The 15,445-nt window shown below is 45.8% G+C and overlaps 1 protein-coding gene across 1 annotated transcript in view; it reads left to right on the top strand.

Moving 5' to 3' along the window:
- Positions 1–11,390: 11,390 nt before the first annotated feature.
- Positions 11,391–15,445, top strand: part of WDR1 (WD repeat domain 1) — a 51,245-nt gene continuing 47,190 nt past the window's right edge. Inside the window, exons 1-2 of the mRNA XM_044296427.1 lie at positions 11,391–11,548; positions 14,555–14,676. Coding sequence (XP_044152362.1) covers positions 11,533–11,548; positions 14,555–14,676 — 138 coding nt within the window. The 5' untranslated portion in view covers positions 11,391–11,532. The remainder of the gene's footprint in view (positions 11,549–14,554; positions 14,677–15,445) is intronic.

Raw genomic sequence — 15,445 nt, 5'->3', positions numbered from 1 at the left:
GGCAGTTTTCCATGGCCCAAATGTTCGAGCGTAAAAAGTTGATGATGCCGGATAACCCTCTTGCCCAACGGCTGACCGCTGGCTTGTCGGAACTGCTCGCCTGCCAACTACTGCAATATAAACTAGTGGACTCTGAGGCCTTTAGAAAAGTTGTGGCCATTGGCACACCACAATGGAAGGACCCCTGGAGGAAATATTTCTCCTCGAAGGGCATCCCAGATCTATATGGCCACGTTTAGCGCCAATTGTCGGTGCCAAGATACATCTGACCATAGACACGTGGTCTAGCAAACACAGGAAGGTACATTACTTTTTCTGCCCATTGGGTGAACCTCCTGACGGCCGTCAAGCATGTAACCCGTAGCACCTGTGTGGATTTGTTGTTACCGCCACGGATGGCATGCAGGCCTGCCTTTTCTTCTCCTCCTCCTACTCCATCCTCCATCTCCTCCTCGGCTGACTCCTTTTTTTTCCACTGCTACTGCCTCTTCCGCTGCATCCCCCAAGCTCCCCAGAACCTATTCGACGTGTCAGGTGAGATGTTGCCATGCTTCCTGCGGCTGTTGTGCCTGGAAGCCAAGAGCCACACCGGTCCTACACTGCTTTCAGCTCTGCGTTCACAGGCCAATCAGTGGCTAACCCCGCTCAGTTTGACAGTTGGTAAAGTGGTGTGCGACAATGGTGCCAATCTACTGAGCGCGCTGAAACAGGGCAAAATGACACATGTACCGCGCATGGCACACGTCCTGAACTTAGTCGTGCAGCGATTCATTGCCAAATACCCCGGGGATCAGGACGTTTTTTCAGAAGGCCATGAAAATCTCTGGCCATTTTAGAAGATCTTACACGGCCATGGCTTGCCTTGCTGATGTTCAGCTGCGACATTACCTGCCCGTCAGACGTCTGATATGTGACAGCTCGACGCGCTGGAACTCCACATTGTATATACTTGATAGGCTGCTCCAGCAGCAACGTGCCGTTAACGACTGACTACCTGTACGAACTCTGTGGCAGGACAGGTTCTGGAAGCTTGATTTCTTTTCACCGCTCCAGTGGCTGCCTAATGTTTGGAGCCTGTACTCCACTGGACTGCAGTAAAATTGTTATCCACTGGCCGCCTAATATACCTCCAGCCACATAATAACTTGTTCTTTTCTGTCAGGTGAATGCATAATTTTTGGGGCCAGTACTTCACTGGCCTACAGTAAAATTGTTATCCACTGACCGTCTAATATACCTCCAGCAAAATAATCACTTGTCCTTTTCTGTTCATGAATACATAATTTTTGGGGCCTGTACAATACTGGCCTACAGTAAAATTGATATCCACTGACCGTCTAATATACCTCCAGCCACATAATCGCTTGTTCTTTTCTGTCAGGTGAATGCATAATTTTTGGAGCCTGTTCTACATTGAGGAGTCCTTGACAGTATAAGGATCCTCAGCTTACTTTTCGACTCTGGATTTAACCAGCGGGTACTGGCAGGTACCCATGGCTCCTGAAGACTGTGAAAAAACAGCATTTACTACCCCTATGGGCCTATTTTAATTTAACTACATGCCCTTTGGACTTTACAATGCACCTGGAACTTTCCAAAGACTAATGGAACGCTGTTTAGGCCACAAGAACTTTGAAACTGTCTTGTTATACCTAGATGATATCATCATCTACTCTAAATCTTATGAAGACCACTTAAAACATCTTGCAGAAGTTTTTCAAGTCCTCATCAAGCACAGACTCAAGATCAAACCCTCTAAGTGATACCTACTAAAACCAGAAGTCAAGTACCTGGGACATGTTGTTAGTTCTGAAGGTGTCAAGCCAGATCCAGAGAAGATAGCTGCAGTCCAGAATTGGCCTACTCCTACCACAGTAAAAGAAGTGAGAAGTTCTCTTAGTTTTGCAGGACGCTACAGACGTTTCATTCCTCACTTCGCCCAGATTTCTGAACCGATACAAGAACTCCTGAGAGGACATCCCAAGAAGTTCCAGAAAGCCCAGGTACCAATTGAATGGAATGAAGACAGAGATATCGCTTTCCAACTCCTAAAGAAGAAGTTGATCGAACCACCTGTCTTAGGCTATCCAGATTACCAACAGCCATTCCATCTCAACACTGATGCCAGTAAGAAAGGCATGGGAGCTGTCCTGTCTCAGCTGCAAGAAGGTAAGGAGAGAGTAATTGCTTATGCCAGCAGATCTCTTAAAGGTGCCAAGAGAAATGACCAGAACTATAGTTCCTTCAAGCTGGAATTCCTCGCACTCGTGTGGGTTGTCACTGAAAAATTTAGAGACTACCTCGCAGGAACCCCATTTGTGGCCTATACTGATAACAACCCACTGGCGAACCTCAACACAGCCAAATTAGGAGCCTTAGAACAAAGATGGGCCTCACGTCTTGCCAATTATGTACAACTTCGTGGTCAAGTACAGAACAGGCAAGTCAAATGAGAATGCAGATGCCTTATCCTGTCTGCATACCAGAGAAGACCCTACTAAACAGGAAGACATTTGGGAAGAAGTAGAGATGCTGTCTTTCTACAAACAATTTTCCCAACAAGATGTTATCTCCATCAAAGGTAAAGAAGTCCTCAACTTCCAACATTAGAGAAATCCAGAACCCCAAGTTGAGAAAGAAAGGTGGATCAAGTTACAAGCCGAGAGCAGAGTATTAGGTGAGCTACATGATTTCTTTACTAGTGGAAAAACACCAGAAAGAATCCACATAAAGAATGCAGATCCAGAGCAGCTCAAGCTATGGAGACACAGAAAGCAACAGTTTATGCAAAATGTTAAGAACCCTAGATCCTGTCACCAATAATTGGCTGCTTCAAATTATAGTACCACGCCGAGATGCCAGAATTGTCCTTGAAATGTACCACGATAGGGCGGGACACTTTGGTGTACAAAAAACAGAAGCTACCATCCGCCGAAGATTTTATTGGGTTGGAATGAGAGAAGATATTGAAAATTGGTGTCGGGAGTGTTCTACTTGTGCCATTTGAAGAAATGAGAGACATGACCAAAGAGCGCCATTACATCCCACTGTAAGCCGTACACCTCTAGAGATAGTAGCCATTGATCACGTAAAGCTAGAACCAAGTCGCTTAGGATATACCTACGCCATGACAATAATTGATCACTACACCAAATTTGTAGTAGCTGTACCTGTTAAAAACTTGACAGCCAAAACCCACTGCAAACGTTTTCTGGAAAAATTTCCTGTTGCCCTATGGATGCCCTGAAAAGATTCTCACAGATCAAGGATCTGCCTTTGAATCCCAACTCTTCCATGAACTATGTTCACTTCACAATTGTCGGAAGATGAGAACAACAGATTACCATCCTCAAGGTAACGGACTTTGCGAGAAAATTAACCAAACCTTGATTGAAATGTTAAGAGCTGTACCACCTGCTAAAAGAACTGATTGGCCAACTCTACTACCCCAACTGATGTATCTTTACAACAATACCATCCATTGTTCTACTGGATACACTCCATATTACCTTATGTTTGGGCAGAACTCACCTTGTTCCAAGATTCCATCAATCCTCTACCATAAACAGATTGGGTGAGTGAACATCAAAAATGCTTAGCTGATGCCCAAGAGATTGTCCAGATCTGCATGGCAAATGTCGGCCAAAAGCAACAGAAAGACTATGATCAGTCTGCAAATCAGAACCCTTAAAAATCGGTAACCACGTGTGACTGAAAAATAATCATCGCACTACTAAGCTGGATAGTAAATGGGAAAGAGAATCCTACGTCATCACAGCTATTTCTAACCGTGAGTCTGATATCTACGAAATCACTAAAGAGAACAGAGCACCACAAATAGTGCATCGCAACTGTCCCAAGTTGTGTTTGAAAGAAATTATCCAAGAAGAAGCTCCAGCTATAGAACAATGGTCCGAAAAGTCACCTGACCCAGTGGAACCAACAAAGTCTATTGGAAATCTATTATTAGACTCAGAACCTCCACACTGGTTCTTTACACTGTGGCTTAACCTCCTTGTTCCCGCAAAGACTAATACAGCCCCACTTCAGCCAGAAGAACTACCTACTGAAGAATCCTCACTAGCTCAAGATGTACCAAGTTACCTAGAGCCAAGACCTGTAGAGTCACAGCCACTTCGGAGATCCGACCGGATTACCAAGAGAAAACTACCTGCCCGATACCAGTATTAACGGTTACTGCATTCCTGCATCATTTGGAACTACAGAGTCAGGGTAAGAAACTCGATTATTTGCCTTGCTCTAAGGACTCTCTAAAGACTCCTTTGCCGTTGTTTTCAACGTTCAAGTCATGTGCCTGGAGATGGACTTTCACATACTAAAGCCCTCTGTGATGTTCTACAACCATTATGCTTCATGCCCAGGGAACGGACTCATGCCCTGTGAGCCTCCTGAGAAGTTTACTTTTTGGTTACATTATGGACTATCCTGGTCTTTACTGTTCGCTGTGCCCAGATCCCCAGTTACAAGAGAAACTATGGCCCTTGTCACTCATTTTATATTGTGATGCTCCTATTAGATATATATATGCCTAACCCAATTCTCTTATAGCCAAAGAAAAGAAACCACAAGAATGGTGTATCGGTACAGTGTATATGCATGCATGCTCTTTTTATATTTTTCAGGTGATGCATCATCGTGGCAAGAGTCTGCCAAGGACGACTTACATTAAAGCAGGGGGGGATGCAGTGTCATGAAACACACTGCTTAATACTGTGATTATGTTTCATGTAAATTGGGCTTGTATAGGAGTTCCAATAAAGTTTCCTTAGAATTAAAAAATAAATACATAAATAATAAAAAATATAAACATCATGGGCATCACTGCATCCAAAAAACGCCCATACTATTAAAATATAAAAATATTTTTTTCAATACGGCGAATGGCGTTACAGAAAAAAAGTATCAAAATGGCCGATTTGCAATTTTTTCATTGCATCCCTTACCCAAAAAATTTTAATAAAAAAGGGTGCTCAAAAAGTCACACACACTCCATAATATCAATAAAAACTACAGATCGTCTCGCAAAAAATTAGCCCCCACACAGCTCAGTAGCCATAACTATAAAAAAGTTATGGGGGTCAGAATATGGCTATGTAAAAAACTTTTTTTCCAAAGTTTTTATTATTTTTTCTGTATTAAAACACAAAAAAAAATACACATATGTGGTATCATTGTAATCGAACTGACCGAGAGAATGAAGGGCACAGGTCAGTTTTGCCACAAAGGGAATTCTGTAGGGACAAAACCAGTAAAACGGTGGGGGAATTACTTTTTTTTTTCCAATTCCACCCCATGTAGGTTTGTGAACAGAAAAGTAAAAAAGTTATGGCTCCAGGAAGATAGGAAATAAAAACGCAAAAACCTCTGGTATCGAAAGGGTTAAACCAATACATTGTTCCTTGGAGCGTACAATGACAACCAACATGGTGGAAATTACTGGGATTTGTCACCCGGCTGTTATAGGGTCCTCTTACTGGTATTGCTATGAGAGTAAGCTGGTTTACCATTTACAACTCGGTGGCAATCCCTGTCGGAATAATAATCCTGGCCATAGTGGCCGTCACCCAGCTTTCCTAGGAACAGATATAACTACGAAACTTCTAAATAGAACTTATAATAAGGGCACCAGAGAAGAGGACTTGAGAATTTCTAGTTACTGGCTATATTTTCTCTAAGAGGAACTGCTCCTTGTACGTTTCAAGTTCTTCTAAGAATGGGGAAGAGAGAAATGTCCCCTTCGTCTACCAATGTTCCTGTGCTGTCAGCTCGGCCATATACGGACTACTGCACCCAGCAGAATAAACCTGTGCACAGGACAGCCACATTTGGTAAAGTTCCATTCATAATCGGGGAGTGATAAGAGCTGATTATTATCTGAGACCTATGTGACAGCGGCTACATATAGCCATGAGCTCACGCTGCACACCGGTGACACATGTAACACGAGTACCTCCAGCCACCGCTCCTCATCAGTCACAGCCCATAGCCGTCCACACCGCTCCTTTTATAGGGCTCCATAAACACGGGGACATAAACTGGGAATTTGTCTTTCCTTCTCTGACTGGACATCCTTCACCAGAACAGAGTAAAAGAACCTAAGTGGTAGACACTGAAACTGAAGGGTTTTTCTGTTTTGCCCACAGTAAAGATGGTGCCAGCTTTATCTGCCTTAATGATATGGCAGCCATATTTAAAGTGGGAACAGCCCTTCCATCCATAAATAGGAAGCATATCATACTGTAATGTATTACATGCCATGCGCTCAGATGATTTCACAAAAGGTTACCAAATAAGGCTACTTTCACACCAGCGTTTTTGCTGGATCCGTCATGGATCAGCAAAAACGCTTCCGTCACGATAATAAAACCCTTTGCATTAGTTATGATCGGATCCGGTTGTATTATGTCTTCTATAGCCACGATGGATCCGTCACGAACACCAATGAAAGTCAATGGGGGACGGATCCGTTTTCTATTGTGTCCGAGAAAACGGATCCGTCCCCATTGACTTACATTGTGCGCACCACATCGCGGACAGAAAAACACTACTTGCAGCATTATTCTGTCCGCGATGGAACGGAATGGAATGCATTCTGGTGCGCTCCGTTTCGTTCAGTTCAGTTTTGTCCCCATTGACAATGAATGGGGACAAAACTGAAGTGTTTTTCCCCGCTATAGAGATCCTATGACGGATCTCAATAGCGGAAAGGGAAAGTGCATGTGTAAAAGTAGCCTAGTGAACAGCACATACACCTTGATACATATGGAAATTTAAAGAAAGTCGAATGAATGAATTGGGATTTGAATATAGATGTATTTGTGCAGAGTTAAAGGGGCTGTCTCACTTCAGGAAGTGGCATTTATCATGTAGAGAAAGTTAATACAAGGCACTTACTAATGTATTGTGATTGCCCATATTGCTTAATTTGCTGGCTGAATTGATTTTCCCATTACATTATACACTGCCCGTTTCCATGGTTACAACCACCCTTTAATCCAGCAGTGGTGGTCGTGCTTGCAAACTATAGGGAAAAGCGCAGGGCTCCCTGGTGCCCGGGACCGTGGGAGGGCATTTTTTTCTATAGTGAGCAAACACGACCACCGCTGCAGGATTACAGGCTGGTCGTAACCATGGAAACAAGCAGTGTATAATGTGATGGAAAATGAATCCAGCCAGCAAAGGAGACAATATGGACAATCACAATACATTAGTAAGTGCCTTGTATTAACTTTCTCTACATGATAAATGCCACTTTCTAAAGTGAGACAACCCCGTATATAATGTAATTGTATTGTACCACAGTGCTAGCTCTATAAATGATATGAACGACACCACTATGTCTGAGGGAATGAAGATGAATTGATCTCTGTAATGATGGCTGCACTGATTGGGTAGGAACACACAGCGCGGGCTCTAATTAATCTGTGTAGTTGGTCTGTATTGTTAATGGCTGCACAGCACCTTCAGTACAGCGCGACCATTAACAAACCAGTGTGGTCTTCATTAGATTCATTAGAGCCCGGTACCTGAACACACCACGGCGGCGTTACAAGTGCCACATGACCTCGCCGCGTGGTCGTACCCATATGGTAAATGAAGCTAGCACAGGTAAAGATCGTTAAAACCACAAAACTGTGGTCATTTGTGGTAAAATCAGGGCACATCCGCGGTGGTTTGACTGAATGAGGTTTGGCTGCACAACTGTAAGGCCTCGTTCACACTTCAGTGTTTGGTCAGTGATTTCCATCAGTGATTTGTGAGCCAAAACCAGAAGTGGAGCCTCCACAGACATGAGGTAGAACGGAAAGATCTGCTCCTGTTCTGTGTTTAGAGTTGCACCTGGTTTTGGCTCACAAATCACTGATGGAAATCACTGACCAAACACTGAAGTGTGAACGAGGCCTAAGGGAAGAATGAAGCCTACTGTCCACGAGGAAATAATGGATGGGGATTACTACAGTGGTCCTTCAAGTTACCATATGACTTGGTTCCGGGACGACCATTGTACGCTGAAACCAATGTAACCTGAGTCCATAAATCTATGGAAAACCAGTTATTGGTTCCAAACCCTCAAAATGTCATCCCAAGATAAGAGAAAATGAAGGTTTACGAAAAATAAGCAGATAACTAAGACAGATAAAGCGAGTCCTCACATATAAGAGTCAGTAATGGCTGCTGGAAGCTGGAATGTACTATCTATGGCAGGCATCCTCAAACTGCGGCCCTCCAGCTGTTGTAAAACTACTACTCCCACAATGCCCTGCTGTAGGCTGATACCTGTAGGCTGTTCAGGCATGCTGGGAGTTGTAGTTTTGCAACAGCTGGAGGGCCGCAGTTTGAGGATGCCTAATCTATGGTGAGGACAGGAGCTTCTTCAGGGTCCTGTACAATATACACAGTAATAACATGGAGCCGTCCACATAGAAGCAGCTCATCCTGACAGAGGTTAGGCCTCTTTCACACGAGCGTGACGGATTAGGTCCGGATGCGTTCAGGGAATCTTGCACCATTTTGCAAGCAAGTTCAGTTAGTTTTGTCTGCGATTGCGTTCAGTTGTTTCCGCGCAGGTGCAATGCGTTTTGATGCGTTTTTCATGCACGTGATAAAAAAACTGAAGGTTTACAAACAACATCTCCTAGCAACCATCAGTGAAAAACGCATTTCACCCGCACCTGCTTCCGCATGCAATGTGTTTTTCACTGAAGCCCCATTCACTTCTATGGGGCCCGGGCTGCGTGAAAAACACAGAATATAAAACATGCTGCTTTTCTCACTGATGCGTGAAAAAAATAAAAAACACTCATGTACACAGACCCCATGAAATGAATGGGTCAGGATTCAGTGCGGGTGCTATGCGTTCACGTCACGCATTGCACCCGCGTGGAAAACTCGCTCGTGTCAAGGGGGCCTGAGAGCAGTACAGGACATGTAATACCGCACTGTACTGCAGAGAGCGGCCACTACACAGCCAGTACAGGTGCATTACCAGAGAAACGGCCATGTTGGTTGGAGTCTGAGGCATTGTATCTTCAGTCTAGTTTTCAATTGCGACGGCCAAAGAAAGACCATTATATGCTGAAAATATTGTATCCTGAGGCCGTTGTGTCACGAGAGGGCAATGTATTCTTTTATAAGGAATGAATGATTATACACAGAGAACGGACTAAGATGGTTCCGCTGCTATGTATGAAAAAAGACATAAAGAACGGAGACAGAATGAATGAATTAACCCCACCAGAGCGTTTAGCATGGGGGCAATGACACCTTAGGTAGATTTAAAGTCAGGGGTAGCTTAGGGTGTTCTTTTTTCCCTTCCCTGTCTCTCTTTTCCCGCCTTTTTTCTATTTCAGGTAAAATCACCTCAGAAAGCTGTTTACCTGCCTTCTAGATGATTCCGGCTTCTGTGAGTCAAGAGTGCAGCTGATTGGTCGCTGCCTGTTGCTGGGGGAGATTTCCAGCTCCCTTATTTGTTGCTGGTCTGGCGGCGGGAATCTGTTCCCCTTTATATTTGCAGGTTCGGCGGAGCTGGCTCAGATGTGCCTGAAGAATTGACCAGCGTCCCCCCCCCCCCTCCCCCTATTTATTAATTTTTTTCTACTAAGTCACCTGTCGCTGGGCTTTATTAGAGGGGTAGTGTCGCTCAGCTCATGCTGAGTGGATCTTGGTCTTTATATGGTTAATTTATTATTGGTCTTTTGGTATCTGTTATGGTGGTATTTTTAAGTGACCCTTAATAAAGCACAGCGGCCGTTTCCTCCACTATGTTGTTTATTTAGTGGCTAAGTTAGTATTAGGGTCCATTCACACGTCCGTTTTTTCTTTCCTGATCTGTTCCGTTTTTTGCAGAACAGATCAGGACCAGATCTGGACCCATTCATTTTCAATGGGTCCTGGAAAAAATCGGACAGCACAATGTGTGCTGTCCGTTTCCGTTGTTCCGTTCTGCATGTCCGATAAAATATAAAACATGTCCTATTCTTTTCCGCAAAATTCGGATCCTGGTACAATACAAAGTCAATGGATCCGCAAAAAACGGATGACATACGGAAACATTTTCAGGAACAACGGATCCGCAAAAAACTGACCGAAATTCGGGATATAGAAAAATACTGACGTGTGAATGTAGCCTTAGAGTGTGTCATTTGCCCCCATGATCGGTGACATGTATTATTACTAAAGAACACTGATATTTATGGAAAGCAAAGAATGAATTAAAGGGGTATTCTGGTTGTTTCAAGTTATCTCCTATCCACAGGATGGAGGATAAACATTAGATTAGTGGGGGTCCTACCGCTGGGACCCCCACCGATCACAAGAACTTACCCCCTCCCACATTCGCGTGGTCGCTCTACTCATTTCTCTGGGAGTTGTGGCGATGGCCGAGTACAGCGCTCACAGACTTCCCATAGAAATAAATGGTCACACTTGCACGCACGTGTGACCGGCCACTCCACTCTTTTCAGGGGGCCGCAGAGGGTACGGGACCCCCGTTCTCGTGATCGGTGGTGGTCTCAGCGGTAGGACCCCCACCGATCTAAGGCTAGGTCTACACGACGACATTTGTCGCGCGACAAAAAGTCGCGCGACAGATAGGGCGCAACATTTGTCGCGCGACATTTTGTTGCACTAATGTCGCGCGACAATTTTTATAATGGCAGTCTATGGTGTCGCACTGCAACATGCGACATGCTGCGACTGCGACGCAACAGTCGCAGAAAAATCCATCTCGAATGTTGCAGTGCGACACCATAGACTGCCATTATAAAAATTGTCGCGCGACATTAGTGCAACAAAATGTCGCGCGACAAATGTCGTCGTGTAGACCTAGCCTAATAGTTATTTCCTGTCCTGTGAATAGGGGATAACTTCTAACAACCGGAATACCCCTTTAATGTTTTTGCTTATATTTTTGAGGCTAGATATCGGTTACACTCATTTCAATAAGGTATTCATGACAGAATGAATGCATAAAGTTATCTATGTCTATTTATTATCTGTATTATGTATGTGGCTGGAATGAATGTTGATACATTGATCTCCATGGTAACAGAAGGCTGTGACTAGAATGAATGAAATCTGTTACATTGATCTCTATGGGAATGAATGAATGAACACTGATTTGTGGCTAGAATAAATAAAGACTGTCAGTCTCCTATCTGCACGGTGGAATGTCCGTCCGTCGGATAAACCCCGGTAAATTATATTCCAAAAAATGACCACACAAGAAACTTCACATTCTAGTGGAAAGCCATAAAAGTACAACCTAGCCCGTAGTAAATATGGCGCCGGCGGTCTCCCCGCCTCCGTGGTGACGTCACGCCAGAGTGACAGCGCTAAGCTGCGTGGGGGGAGCGGCTGGAGGAGCGCTCGTTGTTGACCATATATGGTCAAAGCCACAGGGAGACGTCGCAGCTGGGCGCTCGGCTTCGGCTTCCGGGTTTGAATCGCTGGGCGGCCGGGAGCAGAGGCTCATCCATAGACACTCCGTGCAGGCTCTGTACTCACAGCAAGATGCCCTATGAGCTGAGTAAGTGACCGGGGGGAGCAGGGGGACACGGTCCGTATGAGCGGGGAGCCGTGACGTCAGCACTGTGTGTATACACCTCGCCCAGCACCGTGTACTGCGGCTCTCCGCACTTGTCAGGGAGTTTCCTGGCGCTCCCAGCCTGTTGCAGTCATCTCCTCCAGCTATAGATGAGGATGATGGTGCTTCTCCAGCCCAGGCCCACCCATGGGTGTTATCCCTGTAGTAGGCAGCAGTATATGTGTGTGTATGTGTATATATATATATATATATATATATATATATATATATATATATAGTGCACCCCAAATGCTGTAGTGACATCAATGTATCTCAAATCCAGAAAACTCTGAGCAACCTCCATATAGACATAAGAATGTCCTGGCATGGCTGCTGTGTTATTTATGTGCCTGGGGCCGGCGCGCCGCCCGCGAGAGGGGCGCTCGCCCGGGGGGCCGGCGCGCCGCCCGCGATTGGGGCGCTCCCCCGGGGGGCCGGCGCGCCGCCCGCGAGAGGGGCGCTCCCCCGGGGGGCCGGCGCGCCATCTGTTGCAGACTGTGGCTTTCGGGAGGGAGGGGTGCCCTCTGTGCTCTGGGGGCTCCCCACAAATAAGCTGTCCTGTTTGTGGGGTGCCCCGTTTGGCTCAGGTGTTTGGGGAGGGGTGTCCTGTGAAAGCGAATTTGGGCCCTTTAATAAGAGGTATAAATAAAGTAGTGCATACATCATTGGGGGTGTCCTGTTGAGGTTTGGGGGTGCAGCAGTGGGTCCATCCCTCTCATGCGGAGTCTGTGTTATGTGTCATTACTGAGGCAGGAGATTTCTCGGTTATACAAGTATTGGACCGTCGCGGGTTTATTACGGTTTGTATGTTCTTTATACTAAGTTTCTGTGGTGGTGTGATTATCCAGAATATTAGGTGACTGGTATGAATCCTGCCCTGTACTGGGATCCAGTTGTTTCTTACATGATGCGGGTTTGGTATCTGTGCACTTAGTAACTTTTGGGGGGTAATGGAATTAACTACGGCGGGGATCAGCACTCCAGCTGTTGGGAAACTACAACTCCCAGCATGCCCACTTTCTCAGCTTTTCTCAGAACTCCCATAGAAGTGAATGGAGCATGCTGGGAGATGTAGTTTCACAACAGCTGGAGGGCCGGAGGTTGCTGATACGTGCTCGTGTGGAGGTAATATATAACGAGCGTGCCCCGCAGGTCGGATGTGACGCCGGGGCGGCGATGGTTCCTATAGGGCACAGATGATATTTGCCATATAGAAGCTTTTCCAGGATTCATGGATCCATCCCGTGGAGAAATCCCAGGAGCCTCTGACCTGGTCATGGTCATGATCGGCCCCTCTTCTTGTATTGGTGTCTGATGAACCGTGGCCCATGTTCAAGTTCTGCTATTTTCTGCTGCACTTTTTTTCATTTCGTCACCATTTCAGTATCTCTGCTTTCCGGCCGTGAATATTGCCTCCCACAGTTATATCGGAGACAATCCTCTGTGATCTGAACAGTCAGGACTCCACGCGGCCCGTTAATTATCTAAACGGATACATTGTAACAAAGTATAAAGGGCCCTTTACACAGGAGGAGAATCCCGCCGATAATCGCTAACCAGCGTTTATAGGAACGCTCGTTGGCGATTATCTGGCGGTGTAAATGTGCCGCCATCAGATTGTGCAGTGTAAACAGCACCTGCTGCCGGCAAACTACTAGTCTGTGTGGGGACGAGTGAAGGCAGTAGCGATCACTGCTCCCTATACTGTGGAGGAGATCACTACATGTAAATGCAGCGCTCTTCTCCACTGACGAGCAGGCGATTGCCGGGAAGGAATGCTTCCTTGCTGACAATCTACTGATCTGTCGTTCCGTGTAAAGGATGGGTGTTACATTGATCTCCATGGGGATAGAATGAATGAAGTATAGTGTAATGATATGGGGACAGAATGAATGGAATATAGTATGCTGCTATGGCGATATAATGAATGGCGTATACGGTGCTATGTTGCTAAAATGGAGTATAATATAATGCTCGGTGCTATGTGACTAGAATGAATGGTGTATAGTATGGGGGTCTGTGGCTAGAATGAATGGTGTATAGTATGGGGGTCTGTGGCTAGAATGAATGGTGTATAGTATGGGGGTCTGTGGCTAGAATGAATGGTGTATAGTATGCGGGTCTGTGGCTAGAATGAATGGGGTATAGTATGGGGGTCTGTGGCTAGAATGAATGGGGTATAGTATGGGGGTCTGTGGCTAGAATGAATGGGGTATAGTATGGGGGTCTGTGGCTAGAATGAATGGGGTATAGTATGGGGGTCTGTGGCTAGAATGAATGGGGTATAGTATGGGGGTCTGTGGCTAGAATGAATGGGGTATAGTATGGGGGTCTGTGGCTAGAATGAATGGGGTATAGTATGGGGGTCTGTGGCTAGAATGAATGGGGTATAGTATGGGGGTCTGTGGCTAGAATGAATGGGGTATAGTATGGGGGTCTGTGGCTAGAATGAATGGGGTATAGTATGGGGGTCTGTGATCTCTGGTCTCTATAGGAATAGAAGGAATTACATTTCGTACTCCTCTATAGATGGTACGTGGATAGACGGGAGTCTCGCACATCATTCACTGACCTGTATTGGGAATGAATTAGGAATGACACATTGCTGCCAGTGTGAATGGATGGAGTTCAGTGGCTAGAAGGGGATAGAGATTGATCTCTGTGGAAATTAATGTGACCGTGTGGATAGAATGAATGAAGGCTGATAGACGGATACCTATGGAAGGCGAGGAATGAATGAAGAGTAGACATTGGGGACAGTGTGGAGGGATTGGGTGCAGGATGGTGATGACTGAATGCTGGTATTTGTGTGGTCAGGATGAATGCTACATCAACGCTGTGGACCCTTTAATTCTGAGAGGTCGGACCCCACTGATCATAAAATGGTGGAATGGTTTGGGAATAGCCCTTTAATGCTTGAAGCTTATGCCGTTTCTTTCTCTCCTTTAGAACATGTGTTTGCCAGCCTTCCTCAGACGGAGAGAGGAGTGGCCAAGGTGCTCGGAGGAGACCCCAAGGGCAACAACTTTCTCTACACGAATGGAAAATGTGTGATCATCAGGAATATAGAGGTACGGCATCAGAGACCTTCTCTGCTCCTGTCCATCCACCAACCCGGGTCCTGCGGTTAGAGGATGTGGGAAAATGGCATCTTGTCTACATTTTTCTCTCCTCTTAAAGGGGCTTTTCCAGAAATTAAGAAAAAAACTATAGCCCCAAACCCTTATGTACATTGGCCAAGGGTTAAAAAGGAGCCTTCACCTCTCCTGACATGTCTGTTTTTGTAACTGCTTGCAATGTTGTGCCATTCCTGCTAGAAACTGCTTTAATTTTTTTTTTTTTTTTTGCTGAAGTATGTAATAAGGGAAGTAAGTGCCGCAGTTGTAGGGTCCCATACAGTACATGGCGGTGTATGTAGGAATATCTCCAGGAGCTCCAGCCTGTACGGGCTATGTAGGTGTGTGCCGCAGTTCTCTGGGAGCTCCAGCCTGTACGGGCTATGTAGGTGTGTGCCGCAGTTCTCTGGGAGCTCCAGCCTGTACGGGCTATGTAGGTGTGTGTGCCGCAGTTCTCTGGGAGCTCCAGCCTGTACGGGCTATGTAGGTGTGTGTGCCGCAGTTCTCTGGGAGCTCCAGCCTGTACGGGCTATGTAGGGGTGTGTGCCGCAGTTCTCTGGGAGCTCCAGCCTGTACGGGCTATGTAGGTGTGTGTGCCGCAGTTCTCTGGGAGCTCCAGCCTGTACGGGCTATGTAGGTGTGTGTGCCGCAGTTCTCTGGGAGCTCCAGCCTGTACGGGCTATGTAGGTGTGTGTGCCGCAGTTCTCTGGGAGCTCCAGCCTGT

Source organism: Bufo gargarizans, chromosome 1 (genome assembly GCF_014858855.1).
Source record: "Bufo gargarizans isolate SCDJY-AF-19 chromosome 1, ASM1485885v1, whole genome shotgun sequence".
Lineage (NCBI taxonomy): Eukaryota > Metazoa > Chordata > Amphibia > Anura > Bufonidae > Bufo > Bufo gargarizans.
Note: the sequence above shows the minus strand (reverse complement) of the source record. Positions and strands in the feature narration are given on the sequence as shown.